General features: G+C 44.4%; 2 protein-coding genes and 1 pseudogene across 2 annotated transcripts; 2 read left to right on the top strand and 1 right to left on the bottom strand.

Moving 5' to 3' along the window:
• Positions 1-784: 784 nt before the first annotated feature.
• On the bottom strand, positions 785-1,814 carry LOC119375873 (probable 18S rRNA (guanine-N(7))-methyltransferase). Its single transcript, XM_037645912.2, has one exon. The coding sequence runs from the start codon at positions 1,665-1,667 to the stop codon at positions 837-839; it is 831 nt and encodes a 276-aa protein (XP_037501840.1). The 5' UTR covers positions 1,668-1,814; the 3' UTR covers positions 785-836.
• A 306-nt stretch (positions 1,815-2,120) lies between these two features.
• LOC119375821 (GTPase Era, mitochondrial) lies at positions 2,121-3,623 on the top strand. The gene has a single exon (XM_037645908.2). The coding sequence runs from the start codon at positions 2,276-2,278 to the stop codon at positions 3,512-3,514; it is 1,239 nt and encodes a 412-aa protein (XP_037501836.1). The 5' UTR covers positions 2,121-2,275; the 3' UTR covers positions 3,515-3,623.
• A 16,954-nt stretch (positions 3,624-20,577) lies between these two features.
• Positions 20,578-22,260, top strand: LOC125756325 (zinc finger MYM-type protein 1-like; annotated as a pseudogene).

The raw sequence follows: 22,260 nt of genomic DNA on the forward strand, positions 1-22,260 counted from the left end.
TCCACTGGCCACGACTCGTTATTTTGCTTGCCAATAGATGACACCAAAGCGGACCTGTTTTCTTTAGCTGTCGGTTGATGGGGCTGTAGGCAGCTGTCGCAGAGTGCAGGCCACGCACTTGCGTGTTCCCTTTCATAAAGGACAACAGTGTACATCCTACAGCTGTGTGCATGTGCCACACACATTACCATTTAAGATGGGAACGCTACAAATGCTCATCCCCATCATTTCAGTGTTGAGACTATTTGAGCTAAACGAAAACCGCATTGCTGCATGCTTAGTGCTTTCGCACAACCACCTCGATGTTCAGTGATATTTGGGAGACCAAATAGTTGGCTAGTGTATTCCAGCTTTCGTAGCCGTGATGTGGGTGCAAGACATGTACAGTCGCGCTCAATATGACTTGCAACACGGGAGCGCATGGCCTCATGAATTTAAAGATTGCGCATGGCTTCAACTTACTTCATTTCTGTAACCAAATAAATATTACTTTCTTTTTTGGGATCACCTTCCAGTGAGAGAACAGCGTTTAGTTGTAGAATTAAGGGCTAGTGGAAGGAATGCACAATCCTTAAAACTCATGATGCCACGCACTCCCGTGTTGCAAGTCATATTGAGTGCGACTGTACAACCAACGCCTAGTTGCCAGTGCATAACTCCTGTGTCGCCTGATAAAAACAAAAATCAAATATTTGCTCCTGGACCGTACGATTTATTTGCAGATCCGTTCATGTAAAGGGTCCAAGTTCAAGCTACAAGAAGAGCTCGTGTATAAGCAATCATCTTTAAATAAGAGTCCGTCATGCACAAACGCGAGCTAGTATGGCAGCCTACTCTCAAAATTTACCGCAGCGCCGCCGGCCCGTATACTTTGAGTCGGGCCTCGTCTCCTTGCCCTGCCTTCGACGACGTTCCTTCTTTTCTTGAATCCAGGCAGCTGCGCTTTTTGGGCCCTTGCCACGCAGTTTGTTAAGTCGCTGTTTTCGCTCAGTGCACTCGATTTGGTCACGCTGTTCACTCGACGCCCCGAGAGCAGCGGGCAGTTTTTGAGGTCCACCGGTGAACAGTACGAGGAACATTTTCTTAGCTTTAGTGCTGTTTGGGTAGTCCACCACGAGTCCTCCGGTAAATCCCGTGCGCATGGCCTGCTGAGTGAGGAGCTCCACTTGATCGGCGTTCTCCGGATAGAACTGGAACACTGCGCGTCGGCCGCGTCCCAGGCAAGCATACAGGCTGGAGAAAAATGCGTGCAGGCGTTTCACGGGGTTATGACTTTTCTTGTCAGCATTGCACAACCACTGCAACGCCGAGATGCTAATCGCACCATCGAACGACCCTGCGCGGAAGCAGAGACCCTGGCCTAGGTCTCCCAAAAGCATGTCGCCTGCAGCTTCCCGTTCTTGTGCCACATTCAGCATGGCACGACTGATATCGACGCCGACCCAGACGTGACCCTGTTCTTCTAGAACGTCGCCACTCAGGCCGCTGCCACATCCAAGGTCGAGTATGAGGCATGTCTCGTCATCTGGCAGGGCCAAAAGCTCCACGGCACGCTCCGACATTGCCGTCTGAATCTCCATGATGCGCGAGTTGCTTGTGTACTTCTGCGCTTCTTGTTCGTTATAAAACAACTCCGGAGGTGCCGAGTACTCAGGCCTTCGGGACATCTTAAAGCTTAACTTAAGGAGCGTCCACAGAAAAGATACGAACACTCGTCAGCACTGTCCTCCGGTGGCTACAACTGCCACGATCATGACACAAAAGCAGCGAACTTCACGCACACAAGCACACAGACGTGCACGTGCGCACCTTCGCCGACAGGATTGGCTGGATTATTGGCTTGGCTTGCATCGCTTATGAGGCCCATGACCACCGTGACTGACATAATATGCCCATAATATTTGCGAGTTGAAATACTGAGCTTAAAAAAGAAAACGATTTTATTTGAAAGATTTCATTCATTGACCACATGGACTAAGAATACGAGCACCAACATTCCTAAACATGCTGTCATATTTTCAGACTTGCGTCATGTTGCATGTTTTTGGTTTCTGTGATGTCGCGTTTTCGTCCGCCAGGCGGCTTTTTTGTTATTGTCACGTGCCACCATGCCACCATTGACCATGCTAGCCACCCTAACTACACTGTACCCTAACCATGCTTCGCGCCGTACGTGGAACGTGTGCTCAGCAATTGAGATTATTTTAAGCTGTGATGAGACAGACAGTTCAAGTGAAAGCTTGAGGGCGATAAATTGCTCGTGAACATACCACAGATGTTTTCGAGACGGCAAGTGGTGACGCTGACCGCTCTCGCGAGGAACATTTTGCGATCGCCTCGAAGCCGGCAATCAACATGTGCAAGTGACTTCCCCCGCCCAGCACATCGATCTGTTCCAAGAACGCTATTAGAATACAGTCGTTTACAATCTGCTGTGCCTACTCAGCCAAGTAACCCCAAGCTACTGCGTGTGGCCATCATAGGACAGCCGAATGTGGGTAAATCGACGTTGGTCAACCAACTAATGCGTTGGAAGGTCTGCGCCGTATCGAGCAAAGTACACACAACTAGACACAATGCCAAAGCCATTTTTGTTAATGGCGAGACTCAGATCGTCATTTTGGACACTCCTGGTATCGTCGACCTCAATCACGGCAGAAAGCATCACTTGGAAGCATCCATGATTGTCGACCCTGAGCACGCGCTTCTCAACGCCGATCTTGTCGCAGTGATGGTGGACGCGTCAGACCACTGGCGGCGTCACATGCTCGACGAGGAGACCTTGAGGTTACTCGAGTACAATGCACAGTTAACTTCAGTTTTGATTGTAAACAAAGTGGACCTGTTGAGGTCAAAAAGACAGATTTTGGAGTTCACGCATTCGTTGACTGGTGGGGTGGTTGGAGGCGCAGCCACGAACCGCGAGAAAATTGTGAAGAAAAAATTGAGCCCCGAGGTATTGTTTGCTAGAATGGAAGAACCATTGAAGACAGAAACGGCAGACCTCCAGAAGGAAGCTTTAGATGGAATGGGAGTTCAAAAACAGGAAGGCCAAGATGAGCACAAGAACTGCTGGCGCAATTTTTCCCGTGTCTTTATGATATCTGCACTGAACGATGATGGTGTGAACGATATCAGAAACTTCCTTCTTCAATCAGCGAAACCCTCCGAGTGGATGTATCCATTGGAGCTGGTTACTGACCAAAATCCCCATGAGCTGGCGACCCTAATTGTGCGAGAAAAGGTCCTCAACCATTTGCCTCGGGATGTGCCCTACAACCTGTCTGTGAGAGTAGCAGGGTGGGATCTAGACTCAGCTGGAGTTCTCCATATTGTTCTGGAGATTATAGGGAAAAATACACGTCATGTCAAGTACATCCTAGGCAATGGTGGGACAATGATAAAGGCAGTTGCTGCTGAATCACGACAAGATCTTGCAGCGACCTTCAGGTCCGATGTGTCTCTGAAGTTGGTCGTGAAAACTGAGAGTGCAAGAGCGAAAACTGGTGTATAAGTGCCGCTTGTGGTCAGAATAATGCAGCACAATAAGCTCGTGGGATAAGCGTGGAAACCTATGTAGTTGCTTGTTGCTGGCATAAGAATAAAGTCCAATTATGATACAAGTTATTTGTGAGCAATTTGTTTCGTGTGTACACATTTTGTCATCAGAATCCTGTTTGCCATTTGTATGCAGTAAACATAGTCCTCACGTATTCGAATGTGACAGTTTAGGGCTAAGTAATGCACATTCGTTTTCACCACATTCAATTCGTGTCATATCAGTGTAATTTTGACACAAGACTTGCATCAGAGTCAATATTACCTTTAGCGGCCAAGTTCGTAGCAACATTACTCAGTTATCCTAAGCAAGTGCACATGCCAGTCGTAATACTAAATGTGTTATGTCATGTTTCTATCAGGAAGCACTCTACATACGCATTATTTTAAAAAAGCTTTTTTCACAGGCCCTTTTTTTACTTTCAGCTACAGCTATATCGTGTAGCTTTGGCGTAACACTACGAATAATGGGCTGCAATGATGAGAGTAGATATGTTACATCTTGGACTAGCATTAACAGCCGGCAGACCAAACTGCCTGCAGTACCATTCTCTTGCAAGTGGTTGTGCTGTATCTCCCAGAACAGTACAAATAGATGATGTGTGGCTCCCCATTGGATGAAGCACAAGGCACATTCAGGTTGTCATTCTAGGGTGCTCTGGCTGTGCTACAAAGTCATTCAAAAACAGCTTGAAGCTGTACTACGAGAAAAACCAGGTATGAAAGCAATTATTTTGCTTCCTATTACCAGTGGAGCCTGCTTATGCTAACAGTCATGCTCAACTGCTGTTTCGCACGACCATTGCAGCGCTTTTGGGCATTCTGAAACAACAAAACTCACATGTGCAAACAGTTTGCCCCATCTTGGCGACTGCTGTGTATGCAGGTGCCCATGTGTACCCAAGCAGTGTAAACGGTGTTCGCTGACAGCCAAAACGGCCACGGGCTTTCAGAAAGACGTGGTCGTCATGCACAATCACGTTGTTGGTACGTAATAAGGTATGGGTTCAGAGCACATTTTGGCTTAAGACATGGGGTCTTAAGCCGCGTTCACATTGTGTACGAAGTCGCAATTGGCAAAAATTGGGGCTTTTGCACTGCTCTTATGCAAAATAATTGCTGGATTTATGTATTTCTCAAGAAAAGGAAAGTGCATTAATGAAACAGACATTTGTTAATTGTTTTCTTGATACTTTCGATAATTCAGCATTCGGTTAATTTGGACAGTTTTTACAGTCCCATGAAATCTGAATTAACGAGCTTTTACTATAACAGCAGTTAGAAGCAGAGTGCAGAACCAAATTGACATGCCAAAACCAAATCTGAACAAAAAAATTATAATGATGGTTATCGGTTTGAAACAAACTGGTTCAATGTATGTACAACAAGAGTTCTTGCAGTTTATATAGAGAGATTCATTGAATTGGAGACCCCTGTACAGGTGATGCTCATGTATTGTTCTTGTTGTGTAGATGACCAGGTTCCAGAGCAAATTAAACACGTTAAGGTCACTTATGCAAAATAGTTACGCCTCACTGAGTAGCATGTCTGTCTTTGATGCAGCCTATCAGTCTTGCTGTCTCGATTTAGACAAACCAATTTATTATTTCACCAATCTCAACATCCCTACATTTCTTCAGAATGTTGCACGATAACCTTAACAAGCACTGTGCTCGACACTGCATTTATTATGTACTCTTCTTTTCATCGTTAATTTGTTTGTGATTGTGCACCAGATGTAATCCTGCCATATGTTACACATGATGAACATTTATTGAATCGTGTAATGAGTTTTGTTGTCGAACAGACTCCACGAAACTTTACTTTATTTCATTTCAATCAATACGTGATGGTTATTTCTTTTGTACCATTTCTGTTCGACACAGCTTAAAAATTTTACTCTTTAAACATTCATATAAATTTCTCAATCTGATTAGCAATAGAAACACAGGAAAGCAGGAAAGAGATGGCTCTGGGATGGCAGTGTTGAACGGCTGCACATGCTTTCCATGAGCCACAGTGCCCATGCAATGGCCGTGTTTACGAGTATGCCTGCAGTAGCTATGTTCACTAAATTTCACTGACATTTGTGTAAAAACGTTGATCGCTCTTTCCAATCTGCCTATGGGCTGATTTCTTCCACCTCCTGACAAAACTTGTAGATGTGTCATGTGCTCGGCACAACACAATTCAAAAGGAAAAGGCAATTCAATTGAAAATTACAAAATACAAGTCCTGGTAAACGTACGAAGGCAATCACTTGAACACTGCTGTCTGGAGTGTGTCAGCTTAGCACATTGAAGTCATTGCACAATGCACTATGTCAACTGTGCTGAACTGTTTCATGAACCTATTCAGTGTTGCGCACCGCTGCCGATTTTTATTTCTGCAAACCAAACTGAACCGGAGCACAATGGAGCTTGTTGGTCCCAAGCCTGAAATTAACTCGTACTTTTTTTTCTTCGTTTTTGACCACCCACTTAGAAGTTTCGTTGTTTGATTCTTGGAAATTTCACAGGAAAACGACAGTTGGGGGTTCAAGTGCCACTGCCGTTAGTCCACCTCAAACATGTAAACAAGTCCAGTCATTTGCACAGATCACCCAGACGGGGAACTCTGCTTGAGCTTTCTCTCACTCTGAAAACTGAGGCAACAAGACAAACATTGGTAAGTTCAGGGACACTGAGCAAGGAAGACAACATATTGTGCCCTTTGTGTCCCTGTCTCTGTTTACAAGGCATATCCAGTAAGGATGAAACCTGAGGGTGGCACAGATTTTCAGATATACACCATTGCAATAAAAATGTAGTGTTGTTTCAGTTACCTTTTTTTTTTACAAAACAATGGCCGTGCCTGTGTACTGAGGCACAAAGGTAACTAGAACGTCCATGCATGTCATTTCACCACCTAGTGCAGTACACAATGCAAGAACAAAGTGAAACAGGAGCGTAGCCAAGGGGGGTTTGGGGGGTTCAAACCCCCCCCCCCCCGAAATTTTTCAATTTTGCTTGCGCATAAAACGCACGCACTAACAAACATAAAGTATGGTTGAACCCCCCCCCCCCCCCGAAAAAAATTTCTGGCTACGCCCCTGGAGTGAAATATGACAGACACAACTGCCCTTGTGTTGTGTTCTGTACTAGATGCTTAAATGGAGTAAAATGTCCAAACTTATGTTATTTCAAGTTATATGTATTTCATCACAGACTTTGGGAATGAATATCATGAAAGCAGTGTCACAATGAATATTGGTTGAAGTGGATACTCTTTGCAAATTCATGGGTTATATTTAAGTTGCAATGCGTCGTAAGCCAAGTAATTACGAAGTAAATCAGTGAATTTTTTCATAATTTGCCGATTTGTATTTGGATTTATTCTGCAAGGTATGTATGCCACTTGGAGTAATCGATTTTCATGGCAACAATTATGCTTTTCCTTATTCTATATTGTCTAAAAAAAATATGAGGCAGTATCAGAATGTTTCAAGAATAGGTCTGTATTTTTCGAATACAGTGCTTTATTAGCAGGCATTCATACACGGTCACGTTTGAAATAGTCCCCCTATGCAGCAATACCATATACACTTGTATAAAAGCTGCAGGTTTTTTTCCCCGACTTGGGGTGAAAATCGTGGGTGTGGCCGTTAAACGGGAAAACGGCAATTTTTTTTTGTACAGGTTTTCAGTGGTACTGGTCTTTAGTAAACAGCAGTACTCATTTGTATTGGGAGAAGCTAAAAAAAACAGACATTGTTTTCTCTCTCTCTCTCTTTTTTTTTCGCTTGGAGGTAGACGTCGGCACATCATTGTGCGACAGCGAAGAGCAAGTTCTCTCGTTAGATGAAGCGCCGGATCCATAAATTGTTGCTTTAACCTTTGTCTCGTGCGATGCTGAGCGCTTTCACGTGCAGCAGCTCCTTCGAAATATCTTGTACTGCAGAAGTGAGTCTTCTACATCTGGGAATACGCTGTGCTTGCCTTGAAAAGCGCACATCTCCGTGCATTTGTTTTTCTGAGTGCACCTTCCTGGGAGCACCATCATCGCACATATTTTTCATCAACCTCAAACTTCCAACCAGCCAGTCAGAAGTTTCAGGAAAAAAAGTTTGGAATTCTAGCAAAGCACCACGAATAACACTGCTAATCTCAAAAATCACGACTGCGGTTAATACACGAATAATTTTTAAATATATTTTTGGTGCACTTTTTTAACAAAGTTCTAGGTGTGGCTTTTACACAGGTACGACCATTGCATGAGTATATATTGTACGTGCAGCCTTCCCTTCACTACTGCCATTTAGTGAATACCTGCTGAACATCTTCTTTCTGGAACTAGGTAGTTCACTACAGGTACTTACAAGATTCAAGTTTGATTAAGGCAATAGAGAGAAAAGGGAAACTCTTGAGCTGTGTTTCTAACCTTGGGAACAGAGTAAAATAAGCAGGAGGCAGATGTATATAGCGCAAGGTATTAAAACATGTTGTTTCCTTTGAAAAGATTGTGCATGTGGAATGATGTGTGACAGGGAGCACTTTTGTTGTCCAGCATCCAGCTCCTTGTGCACCACAGATCTGGTCATTGTCTATAAATGACCATCTTCGGAAGCATTTGAATTTGACTGTAATCTCACTGTTCATAGCCTAGCCACTTGGGACAAATTCCTGATGTACGATGCCATTATTGTCTGAAAAGATGATGAGCATGGGCTTTGTCAAGCTGGAGATGGGGCCTGCCTCTTTATCTGTGGTGGAGGTACTCGGCACTACTCTGCAGGAATGATTATTACATAGACAAAAGGATGACCGACAACTTCTGGAGAAAGAAAAGCTGGGACCTCCCCGCTAGTTCTACTGGTACTTGAACACGAGGTCAATCGTGTTTGAATCTGCCAATAAACTCTATTGTCCATGCCTTCCAAGGAAGAGCTTGCAAGAGAACGTGGCTGTAAGACAGAAAACGACCCACAGTGAAAAAAAAAAACCATGTCAGAGTCATCGTCATACATACATGGCAGCGAAAATGGTTACATACTGTAACAAATATTTCGTACAGTGACGAGAGAACATAGAAAATAAAACTTGTAGCTGGGCGAGTTAGTTCATACATCAAGGAAAACTGGTATACGCATAATGATAGACAGGGACGCAGTAAGACAAACACGAATGAGTGCACACTTTCAATTGACATTTATTTTTCATCACTCTTCTATATATATATATATATAATACAGAAACAGACATGCACAAGCAAAGGAGCCAGGGGCATAGACAAGGGGGGGATGTTGGAGGGGTTGAACACCCCCCCCCCCCCCCCGAAAATTTTCGATTTTGACTGCGTATATATACACGCACACATACAAATGCACGCACAAACATACATGAAGTATGGTTGAACCCCCCACGAAAAACATTTCTGGCGACGCCCCTGAAAGGAGGTCACGGATTCACAGGTTATAGCAAGGCACGCAAAAATTTCAACTCACTATTCAATAAAGAAATGGACGTGTCGCATATGCAAGCATTGCCTCTCAAAGATACATAAAAAATTTGCAGTGGCTTAGCTCAGCTATGCCAGGATATACGTAGCGTTAGCAAAGGTTCAGCTGATTATTCTGAGCTTTCCAGATTGTCTAGGATTAGCTTGATTGTCACGCTTACTGCTGCTCCAATGACACACACACGGTATACGTATTATGTGGCACATGCATATTTATTTTTGCTCAACGTCAGGTTGCTTCTTCATTCTTCGTACGCTGAACCGCTAATTGCCAGGCAACTACTTCGGGATCCGATGACATAAGCTTCTCGGCTCTTCTGCGCCGTGGAGCAGCATTTGCGCTCTCCTTCTCCATGGCGTTACCCACCTGCAAACGCCAGTCAGAGGCGCTATCAAGCGGCACCAGCTCTTTGTCAGACGGCGACTGCACAGCGAAGGCGAATAGCTGTGCGCGCCATGGCTACGTCGTCACCCCTCTCAAATGCGCAGAGCAGCAGCGGCGAGTCGCGCGCGCTAGCGTCAGTCTGTCTGCCCGGCTACGACGCCACTCCTCCCGCTCTCCGCCACCAGCTGCGGCGAGCCGCGCGTGGCAGTGGCGGAGAGTGCGTGAGATGCCAGCTCTGCACTGATCCTCGCGCATGCGCAGCATGGCTCATGAGGAACCACGCGAAATCGGCTGCGGCTAGACAAGTGTAGCTAACGCTACAAAAGCCTCCATCCATTCCCGGGCTGTGGTATCACTGCTCTTGCCCAATATCCTAATGTTTCGGAAAATCGGTGTGCACATGCAAGCATGACAATACACTAGTAAATGTGCATTCCCGTTATTCCTAACTGACAGTTCATGTTCCCTTGCACGATCATTGATGCAGCGTCCAGTTTGGCATATGTTCAAATTTTGCGCATACCAGTTCTCCTTGAAGATAGAAAATGACCATCATACTTCTGCAATGGCATGAGGAAACAACTCAGAGAATTACAAACAAAATGTGTGAATATATTTTTTATAAAGCTGCTCCCAAAGGTATTATTCTGACGATTAACCAGTATAATGTTTGGAAATTTGTTGGAACAACCTCGATGGCAGTGGTGTTGCCAATGAACGCTGTAGATATGTGAAGACCATAGGGTGGCACATAGAATGGCAATGAAAGTGCTGCTATACCTATTACAGCTTTAAAAATAATTGTTGCCTCCATATATACCCATCCCCTTTTAGCTCCCACTAAAACTTATTACTTCGTGCTGTCACAGCTACCAACTATATGCAAGTAATCACTTCACTACAGCCATATGTTAGGATGTAAAGCTGGACATCATCGTTAAGCATGTTCTAAGGTGAAAGGCACGAAGACAATGCCACACATAAGAGAGACACATTCACAGCAGACTGTCTACGTAGAAGGCACATGCTATGCACATGGTCCTATTCCTGTGGCAAAGAAAAAAAAACATGCAGGAAGTTGCTAACTTGTCTGAATAGGAACAGCCTCAAGAATAAGAAAAGTTACCCATGATACCACCGCACGCCGCACAATTAGATGCTAAGAGAGCTGATGTATCAGCAGTAGGGGTGTGCAAATACTCGAAATTTCGAATATTTTTCAAATAGTGTTTGCTATTCGATTCGATTCGCACTGAAATTTTACTATTCGAACTTCTCAAAAACAAGTACAGTGAACGTCCGATTGAAAGTGACCCCTACAAATTTTCAATATGCTTCACCTCATTACACCCCCGTAATGCGGCAAAGCTGCCTTTCAAGCTCCGTTACGGTCTAACAGCCAAGACGCAGTCAAGATCAGATTCGAAGTGACCCCTACAGATTTTTCAACATGCTTCACCTCATTACACTCTCGTATTGCGGCAAAGCTGCCTTTCAAGCTCCGTTACGGTCGAACTTAGTCAAGACGCAGTCAACGTCCGATTCGAAGTGGTCCCTAGATTTTTAATATGCTTCACCTCATCACACTCCCGTATTGCGGCAAAGCTTCCTTTCAAGCTCCGCTATGGTCGCAAATGGATTAACTCAAGAAAACGCCGGTTCCAGAATGGAGATGAAAGATGTGGCAGAGGTGGGGGCTCAATTAGTGCTGTTTTGGACCTGAAATTTGGGCAGGAAGTTCGAAAAATCGGACGCCGAAGCTTCGTAGCATCCGAAATTTCACATATGTTCTTGTATATCGACGTCTACGAGGCAGCTTTGGAACTCCGGGCTTGAAGGGAGCACACCCTTGTCCGCCACATCAGTTGGACTTCCACAGAAGTTGTAAGAGGAGGAGAGGCTGAGGAAATGACATCTTTGCCTATCACGTATAAAGTGTTGTCTGCAACACTTTGGTTGCACCAAATCATGTACATAAATACAATTTGGCCTCTACATTGCCTCATTCTTGATAAGACAACTATGAAACACCACCTTGTGCCTGAGCTTCATCAACCTAGCAAAAAGAAACACTTTCATGTTGCTATCTCATAAGAACATACTTAGAGATTCTCTGCAACTTTTTTCTGTAATTTCACTTCGAAGTATTCGAAAAAGGTTTGAGAAATATTCGAAAATTATTTGAAGATTATTTGATTCGATTCGCACTGAACCTTTATTATTCGAATTCGCTTCGCACCCAAAATTTTGCTATTCGCACAGCTCTAATCAGCAGTCTAGTCTGCCCAGTTTAAAGTTTATAGGCTCTGTAGAATGCCAAACTCTGGTCTCCACAAAGCACTGTGGCTTGAAAGCAACCATGTGTCAGGTGGAAAGGTGTGTGATGTACCTTTGCTGTGTGGAAAAAAATACCTAGGCCAAACAGAGCAGAGCTTATACCGAAATGATAGACTGAGACAACCTCACAACAAGGTTGAGAATAGCAGATTGCAGAGGTGTTGGCCAAATTTCGGTGCATGCTTTTTTGTTGCTGCAGAAGTCAGGATATGAGTGGGCAAGATTACTAAATGAGGCAAAAAGGATCATTGAAGCAGGTGAGTGCTGAATGGATGCGGCATCTGAAAGAATGTGGCATTATAACCTCAAAAGCTGCTCTACTTGAATGAGACTGCGTGCTGATGAACTGTGACATTGCCCCATGTAGAAATAGTAGCAGTTCGTTGGAATAAGATTTTGCAGGAAGTGACGTCTTGTGTGTATGTCTCTGTTATCATCCTCACGTCTTCCACCTCAGCATTGCATATGCCCACACTAGCACTTACCCCTCGAGATCCTTGCCCATATGTACAGCTCTCCCATAAGAAGCAATAACTTCAAAAGTAAACATTTGGCAGATGTCTTTCCTCATAGCTATAGTTGAGTACTAACGATCAGCACACCCTGCATGTACTACTTCTTTTCGCAAGCTACTAGGTGGCTGAGATCATGGAAGAAAATAATTTTTGGAGTTTCCCATTGACGGCTATCTTCCTATTTGTTCATACGGCAGCTTGCTAATTGAAGTTCCCCATTGATGGCAATGAGGAAACTCAAAATTAAAACAATAAATGTAATGACAAAACTTGCCATATAAGAACAACTATTTATGTGCTTTCGATTGAGGTATAAAGTTGATCTTTAAAGGGACACTAAAGAGAAACAATGAATCGGTTTAGATCGATAAATAGTTCTCTGAATGAGAACTCTAATGTCGTTAATTTTGCCATCATACGTTTATTAATACAGGAGAAAATCAAGTTCAAATTTTCATTTTTAAATTTCGCGCCAAAATCTCCCCGCGTGACGTCACGGATTTCTAAGTGTATTCATCGTATTTTGGCGCCATTGGCTCTACAAAATTACCCCAGACTTGGTATATTAAGTCTATGGCCTTCTCAGAGGACAATGTACTTAATTTTTAGCGATCAGGAACTACGTAGCTCCTAGTAGGTGCTGTCAAAACATGTGACATCACGGCGAATGGTGCGGAAACTTCAAGGTGGCGTCACCACCCACATTTTGTTTTCGCGCGTTTTCTTGCTTACTAAGCGTCTTCTCACAGCAAGAGTGGTGTTATTGGTATCGTGAAAGAGTACTTTACTAATATGAGAAAAATCATTTTGCTCTTTAGTGTCCCTTTAATAGGAGCACCACGTGCTGTAAATTGCATCTCAATGTGGACCAAAATGAAGGTTTTCTCAAAGTCATGATATTTTCTCGTAAGATTTACAAACTTCAGTGGTCTCAAAATATTTTTAATGCGAAATATACCTTGCATAGAGCAAGTGTTGATTACTCAGATATTTATACATAGCACAACATTACCAGAGAAAAAATGCAAACAGAAGATTTTGGCAAGGTTTCTCGAGGCGTATATGGCAGAAAAATTGCAGTAATATTATTGAGCTTCGAACACCTTACACAAATGCCTTTGCCTAGTATCTAAACCAAATTTGGTATTGAAACGAGCAATGATACTCTCAGAATAAATTTTATGATCAGCATCACTCAGATGACATTATGCGAAATTCGGAAGGCTCCCACGTGGGCAAAAATGTTTTTCTCACTGAAATATTCTAGCAATTCACTGTTTTCATTGCAATAAATCTGCACGATTTTTTTCGAGTACAGTTGAGATGACCGCCAAAATTGCTGGGACGTTTGGTATGGAATGACCCATATGGAGGTTTCTTTCTTCAAGCTCAGTACGTAAAAAATGTTTTAATAAAATACAGGATGTAACATATCTCATGGCAACCTAAAACCTGAGATGTTAAAGGAGTCCTGTAACATTTTTCCAAGTAATCAACGAATGGCTCCATTGAAAGAGTTTATTGCCTCACGAATTGATTGGCACAAAAATTTTTAGAATTCGTCAAGTACAAGCACAGTTACAGGGATTTGTCGCACGCTGTAAGCGCTTTTAAGCGGGGGGGGGGGGGGGGTAAACGACAAGTAGGCAAGGAGCTACGTCTGTCTGTTCATCAGCACGTGTCATGACCTTGAGCACTTTCTTATCTTCTTTTTCTTCGTCAAACATGCGGCTTACTTTCAGTGTAATTGCGAGCGAGTTTGCGGTCACGGCATGCCGTGGCAGCCGCGGTAACTATATGCAGCTTACGATGCTCAAATCAGCCAATGGCCATGGACTTTGTGTCTATGGCACAGTCATTTGGGTTTATGGCATCATTTGTCGAGAGAAGGGCAAGTGATTGCTAGCTGACTTTGAGAATTATTTGCATATTCTAGGCCGCATGCTGCGCCATAGTGTTTGGCTCACGTGTTCACAGGAGCCTTGACTACTGATTGGCAGCGTTTTCTGACCATGCTGAAAAAGTGTTGCAGGGTTCCTTTAAAAAGAAGACAGCTGAAGGCCACACAGTGCTAAGAACAATTTTGCCAATAAGAAAGATGTTGCTCCTTACTGAAGGACCCTTTGCAAGGTTACAGCATTGGAAACAAGTGTGGCGCATAGTGACAATGCTCAGTGACAATGTATGCCAAGTGTGTACCATATCTGCGCACTAACTTTTATGCCTAGAAAGCAAAAGCACAAAGGTAAGAACCAGACATGTACACACTGCAAAAAAAAAAAAGCAACTGACTACAATTACAGTTACTTTCTTCAAACAAGTTATTGATTACAAGTGCCAATTACTGCTCCTAGAAAGTAATTGAAGAATCACAAAATACAGTCAATAGAATGAGCCGGCCTTATTCTTTTACTATGTGTCTTTTGCAGCCATTCACTTCTTGTTTATCTTATAAGTTGGTGCACAGGCGGGTAACTCAAGTCTGAGAACTTGGATTCAGTTAACCTTCTTTGTGAACCAGTTTACCATCTTCCTCTGAGTTGAGGATTGGGGAGAGTTGACTATTCATACATCAAAAACCCTGCTAAGGAAAGCAGTTGCTGTCCTGATGAAGACAAGTCAACTTGTCAAAACATTAGCTCCCGCAACATCCGTTCGCTTCAGACCTCCATCTTTCCCTGAACTTCTGTCTCGTTTGAATGCACTATAGTTATTCGGTAAGATTGAACTGTTAGGTAATATGAACAAATTAGTACATATAAAAGTACCTGAGAAGCAAATGACTTTTAGCACAAGTGAATAGACAATTACTGCAAATTGGTTCTGCAGAATCTCACAAGGTGGTGGAAGGGTTAAGAAAGGGAAATTGACAACCACTCGTTTGTAGCACGAAGCCACATCAGAAAGAAAGCTTCATAGTTGCCGAAAATTTGTCCCGGTCCGGGAGCCGAACCCGGGACCGACGGCTTTCAGGGGCAGTCGCTCTACCAATTGAGCCAACCAGGAAGGGCGAGGGTGAATTAATCGACAACTCAAAGCGCATGGACACAGAAAGGTGTTGGTCCCAGGTTCGGTCCCCAGACCAGGACAAATTTTTCGGCAACTATGAAGTTTTCTTTCTGAGAAGTCCACATGGATTTTCTTGTGGCTTCGTGTTACAAACGAGTGGTTGTCAATCTGCCTTTCTGAATTGACCTTTTCTGTAGCAACTGGAGAAGTTGACTGCGTTTTTTTTCTTTCAGAAGTGGCAGTTACTCCTGAACATAATTAATTGCAATGGGTAGGATTTCGAAATTTGTAGCACAACTGAAATTTGGTCATTAAACTAATTGTTGCACCTTAATTAAACCTTAATTAAGGAGAAGTTTGGCCTTAGTAGCTCTTTTTTCAAATATTTATTATTGCGATAGCAATTATATGGACAGTCTCGGCTGGATTTTGCCGTCGCCGTCGTCATGCACCGTATATGTATAAGTATGTATATATATATAAAAGCCCCAAAGAAAAATAATTCAGAAAAATGCTTCCGAAGCGCGGAATCGAACCAGGGACCTCTTCCTCCGCAGCGAGTGGCGCTAGCCACTACGCCACGAAATGCAGATCCTCCACGTAGGTAACGGCGAGCGTTATATACACACCCTTTACCGCTGGACGGACTCAGAGACGGTTGCGCTTATAAGCGTTTCATCATTACCAGCGAGATGGCGCTAGGAGCGCGACAGGCACATTTAAAAGTCGTCGGCGAGCTCGCTCGCTTCTTCTTATACTTGCGCAGGGAGAACCTTGCCCTTCCGCGCGGTTTTCTTGTGCTGAGGGGAAGAGGGATGTTTCACGCTTTCACCGTGATGTCCGTGCTCATGTTACGGAGCGTACGACAGCCACTCGAGCTCAAGGGACGCCGCTAAACGAACAAACAGAAGATGAGCGCGAACTATCAAGTGTCACAGCTCGACACTTGAAGCACACTAGTTTCCTTCGCTGCTTCGGCCGCCTTTGCAACAGAAGCGCTGTTCAAACTGAGAGTATCCACTGGCGAGCCTCACTTCATAAAGCATTAGTTTCTTGCTATCGCATTCATTGCTTCGGCCTTGCGGCGAAACTGTGACTTTTTCTTTGAAGTTTTTAGGTGCTAAGAACTTATGTGGTGTAGCTATAAGTAACATTATGTATCTGCCTATTTGAACTGAATATATATAAAGTCCATTTTTGTTTCGTACTCTTTTGATTTTATGCAAACCTCGTATCCAAGCAGTGAAAATCAGTTCCTCAGGTACAGCACACCAGTTACATGGGCTTCTGCATGATTCAAAGAATTCAATAAGATCACCGTTATAGTCCTGAATCCAACCACCTAGAAGTAGAGTTGCGAACACTGCAATATTTCTTCAGTGTCTCACCTCATACATAAAATGAGCACATCATTGCATTTATCTACTAGCTTTTAGCACTGTGCATTTAAGAAAAAAAATTAAGATTAAAAGTGCATATTAAATGTCATGAAATGAGATGGAAAATCCAGAGAATGTTGCCTATGTGTTTGTGGACAAAAGGCAAAAGGGACGGTTACTTTGTCCACCTACATGGTGGTGCTACTTTGGTCGACTAACGCCTACTTTTCAGACAGGTTAGATACAGTAGCTGCCTTCATGCAATTTTTTTGTTTTAAATTATACGGATGCATCTCGAAAGGCTTGAAAAAGTAGGCATTTTTCATCAAAAAAAAAAAATAAAGCCACTGTTATCGTTTGCTGGAAGCAAAGCTTGATTGAATGTGCAGCTCTTCAGCATGATCTCAAAGAATGTGCAAAGAAAATTTTCAGGGATTTCCATCATATCCACTAATCTAGTCACAGGCATCGTCCGATTATTAGGTATTTACAGACCTTAAAAAAGGAAACTAGATAATACCCACCTCTGCAGCTTTGCAAACTTTGCTTCAGTATATATATATATATATAATTGCTAACTCAATTATTACTAATTGATTGCCAAAGTGAAACCTCACTGCAGTGAACCGCAGTTTGAAGATTGGAAACCTACTTATCTTTCAAATGTTTTGCACACGAAGAAAGGAAAGGAGAGTTAATTTTAAGGGCTCGTTTTTCTTTGTTGTACACAATATTAATGAGCACTAACAGACAATAATGCCAAGGAAAGTATAGGGGATGTTATTAGTAGTACAATGTAAGGTAAATGTGAAGAAAGAAAAGTGGACGAAAAGATAACTCGCCGCGAGTAGGGACCAAACCTGCGACCTTCAAATAACGCGTCCGATGCTCTACCAACTGAGCTACCGTGGAGGCCATTCCCCCGTCCACTTTATAGGGTATATATGTACATTTAAACGTGGGAGCATCAGTCAGTGCCGCCAGTAGCCATGACGGCGAGTGTTAGTGCTCATTAATATCGCACACGAAGAGGCATATAGAAGGTCCTCCTGCAGGACCTTTGTTGTTTCGGATCAGTCACATTCACGTGCAAATTCAGTCACTGAAAGTTACCATTAGACATGCAAGCTCTGTCTCATAGTGCTCAAGGCCCCGCCACACTTTAGTGGTTATGGTGCTTCACTGCTGACCCAAAGAACGTGGGATCGAATCCCGGCCGCGGCAGCTGCATTTTCGATGGAGGCGAAAACGTTTGAGGCCTATGTACTTAGATTCAGGTGCACATTAGAACCCCAGGTGGTCGAAATTTCCGGAGCCCTCCACTATGGCGTCCCTCATAATCATATCGTGGTTTTGGGACGTTAAACCCCAGATGTTATTATTATTATCATAGTGTTCAAGGCGTGTGCTCACCAAACACAAAGTTAACAGTCAGGACAGTAAAACTACTTAAATTGCCACGACGACATCTCCTTTGCCATGTCAACAAGGATGGCATATAGCATATATGGATGCTAAAAACAAGCACCGTTTCATGGTAGCTTGGTCAGATACACGTGAAAATAATCAGATAAATAATACCTAGCCCTTTTCTTTAACAGTGGATCCACCACTGTTAAACCACATCCACAATAAATGCTTGCAGTGCTCAGCAAGCCTCCTCTTTCACCTTACTTTATTTACCTGCCTAGCCTGCAAAATGGAAGCCCACCCAAGCATATGTTTATCAGCTTTCATGGGAGCACAGCACATTCACTAATCACTTTTTACAAGTACCAGTACATATAACAAGCAAAGGTAAACCTTGTGGCTACATGCAGAAACTTCAATCACAACTGAGCCTGATTAAGTTATTGATCGTGGTTGGATCACTTGTGCAAGAGAGCAAACCGTGGTCCTGCAAATGAGATCCTGATTGGTGCTGGATAGCGATTGAAAGCGCCCAGGTGAAAAGGTAGGGGGTGTGCGAATATTCAAAGTTTTGAATTTGAAGTAAATATTTTTTTAGTCGAAGCACACTCTATGCAAAAAATGAAGATTCTCGTTTTCCTGAATATTCAGCCACGGCCAAATATACCTTTAAAGCCAATATTTGGACAAATTTGAATATTCGAGGTAACTATTTACGAATGTTATGCAGGGGCGGCGCCAGTGGGGGGCACGGGGGAGGCTGGAGCCCCCCCAAAATTCTCGCCTGCCCCCCCTTTGCCCCCCCAAGATCGCCGAAAAGCTCACCCAAGGTAGGCGGTATGAAACAAAATGTCAAATTTCTGTCATAATTTGAAGGCAGGTGCATGACAGCAGCGCCAGCAGCGCTGCTTATCCAAAGGACCATCTTGTTTAGGCATGACAGTTTATTGTAGGAAATTTCTTCTCACAAGTGATTGCCCACTCGCCTGTGATAAACAGGCGCTTGAAATACAGTGCGAACAGGCGCAAAAAAATGCTCCGACTGATATAGATTTAGAAAGGGTCTACACTTTGCAGTCCGGTCTGCTTGTGTGAACCAGCAAGTTCGTGCCTCGGATGCGAGAGCCTCTTTTTGAGGCGCCTTCCCCTCATATACCGCTTCTGCAGAGAATAAGCTTCGCCCTGCTAGGCTCGCATAACCGCGAGCGCTGGGCAACCCAAGACAGCACGCATATACCACGGATACCCATGTCGTCCATAAGCGAACCAGAACACAGGCGAAGCAAACAGCGTGGGCTTGAAACCTTAGATGTTCATATACGGAGCCGATTCCAATGCCTTTCCATGCGAACTCCGCTCGGCAACTGGGCAGAGTTGAACCTTGGCCATGCGGAGATCCCAGACGCATCCCTGAAAAGCGGTATAACCGAAGCCAGAACACGGCAAGCGGGATGCGCGTGTCGTCTTTCGGTGGCGCCAATGCGGCACGCCCAATAAGCAAAGCGGACAAACTGCCGCGATGTTAGATTCGTTTGCTCGCTTTTTCTTACACCGTGGGAGTCTTTTTCTTACACCGTACTCGATCGCTAGCAAGCAGTGCTTGTGACGCAGGAGGAAACGCGAGCCCGTCTTGCCGCCACGCCAACGTGCGGTCTACCCTACAGGACATTGGGTTCAGTGCCTCAGTATGTCGCAGAAAAGGTCCATTGCCGACTTTTTTTCGACTTCGAGCAAGCGGGCCAAGCAAAAAGGCGTCCCCCCCCCCGAGCTTTCTGCTTCAACAACCAAAGAATCGCGGACGCTCCAAGAACAAGAAAATTCTGCTCAGTGCTCCGTTTCGATTCCACTTGAAGGGACTGTGTGTAGCACCGCTTCTGACGACGCTTGCCCGTCCTCGCCGATGCATATGGACAGCGATCGTGACGAGCTTTCCGCATCGTGGGCAGCAAGGGATGAACCTGATTCTGCGACCGAATTCACCGCCTCTGTAGATGCCGACCACGTAGGCCAGTTGGACATTTCAAAATTCAAGGCAGAGCAACCCACACAGCCAATACTGAACCCATTTCCATCTAAGAAGTACGGCAAATTGAGCAGGAGCTTCAACTCAAACTGGTATCGCCTATTTCCTTGGTTGGAGTACAGCGCGCGGGCTGACGCAGCTTTCTGTTACCCTTGCAGAATGTTTTCAACTGGCGCCAATGAGAAATCTGCATTTGTCAATGGTGGATACAGTAATTGGAAAAAAGCCCTAGAAAAAGACGCTGGTTTCAGAAAGCACGAAAACTCACTCGCGCATAAGACTTGCCAGGCATCGTGGGTTCCCTACACGCAGATGAAGTCGGGAGGGCAAAGCAAGTCAGTTGCATCACATCTCAGCGACGCGTACTCCAGGGAGGTGCAGGAAAAACGCCTCTATATAGCAAGAGCTGCAGATATATTGCGGTTTACTGCCGTTCAAGGAACCGCTCAGAGGGGCCACGATGAAGGTGCCACAAGTGAAAACAAGGGAAACTTCGTTGAGCTCTTGAACTTGTTTGCTAAATATGACGAAATTGTAGCAAAGAAATTGAAGGGTGGAGCAGCGAACGCGAAGTATGTTCATCATTCGATACAAGACCAGATTCTCGAAATTCTCAGCCACATCACATTTACAAGTATAAAGGAAGAGATAAAAAGCTCCCAGTGCTTTGCACTTATCGTCGATGAAACCAAGGACCTAAGCAAGACGGAACAGGTATCAGTTATAGTAAGGTACTACGTCAGTGGAACTGTCTTTGAGCGGTTCCTTGGATTCCGCAACGCTGAGCAATTGGATGCAAGGTCGCTCCTGAGCTACGTAAAGGAAACGTTGAATCGCTGCGGCATTGATGCTCAGCTTTGCATTGCTCAAACATATGATGGTGCGAGTGTCATGAGCGGTACCTCAAGGGGCGTCCAGGCGCTGTTTAGGCAGGAAGTGCCGCAGGCAGTGTACGTACATTGCATGAACCACCGCCTCAATCTTGTCATCGTGGATGTCTGCAAGGTGATAAAACCGGTGAGGGATTTTTTCTCTCTTTTGGAATGCCTCTATGTCTTCCTAAGTGGATCTGCCGTTCACTCCATGTACGTAGATGTGCAAAAAAGGTTGTCTTTGTCAGTGACAGAGCTGCAGCGTCTCAGCGATACACGATGGGCCTGCCAGATAGCGGCTTGCAGAGCTGCAATGAAAAGCTTTCCTGCACTCCTTGTATGTCTCGCCGAAGTCATCGCTACAAACAGCAGGTGGGCAACGGAAGCTAGGGGTCTGCTTGAGCAAATGAACTTCTCGTTTCTCTTCCATTTAAGACTATTTACCAAGGTACTTAGCCGCCTTAAGGTTCTTTCGGACCTATTGTAAAGTAGAGACTGCAATCTTAGTCAGGCATGCATCATGGCACGCACAGTCATTGACGAGTTCTCCTAAATGAGAAATTCGCAGAGCGCATTTGACACTGTGTGGGCGCAAACCTGCAGTATTTCTGAGGAGAACAGGGTGCCCCAAAGGGAAAAGCAGAGAACGAAGCGTCTTCCGCTCCATTTGGAGCAGTTTGTATTGAGTGAAGGACGGCCCGTTGAAGAAGAGTCTCCAGATTCAAAGGAAACATTCAGAGTCAACGTTTTTCTACCCGTTTTGGACCACCTCATTGCGGAACTGACTAGGCGGTTCACGGAGAATAATGATGTACTCTGCGGAGTCAGCGCCCTCCACCCCCAGAGTGAGAATTTTATGGACATCTCCTTACTCAAGCCTTTCGCTGAGCACTGTGCATGCGACATCGACAGCGTTGAAGTTGAGTGCAAGTTGGTAATAAAACTTCTTCAGCGCATCGAAGCCGAAAGGAAGTGCAAGATAGAAACATTGATGCAATTGGCGACTGTCTTGGGAGAGTATAAGCTAGCCTTCCACGAACTGCACAAGCTAGGTGTTATCGCTGTGACGATACCGGCATCGTCATCATCTTGCGAGCGCACATTTTCATGCCTTCAAAGACTGAAGACTTATCTTCGCAGCAGGATGACCAACAACCGTCTGAGCGACCTAGCTGTGCTTGCGGTCGAGCGATCTCTTTCCAATAAGATAGATCTTCAGCGTGTTGTTGACATGTTCGATGCTGTGCACAGTAATCGACATATACGTCTACACTAA

The sequence above is a fragment of the Rhipicephalus sanguineus genome, chromosome 1 (genome assembly GCF_013339695.2).
Source record: "Rhipicephalus sanguineus isolate Rsan-2018 chromosome 1, BIME_Rsan_1.4, whole genome shotgun sequence".
NCBI classification, from domain to species: Eukaryota; Metazoa; Arthropoda; class Arachnida; order Ixodida; family Ixodidae; genus Rhipicephalus; species Rhipicephalus sanguineus.

Bases quoted from the DNA above. Each gene is read 5' to 3' on its own strand.
- LOC119375873 (XM_037645912.2), bottom strand. From the start codon at position 1,667: ATGTCCCGAAGGCCTGAGTACTCGGCACCTCCGGAGTTGTTTTATAAC.
- LOC119375821 (XM_037645908.2), top strand. From the start codon at position 2,276: ATGTTTTCGAGACGGCAAGTGGTGACGCTGACCGCTCTCGCGAGGAAC.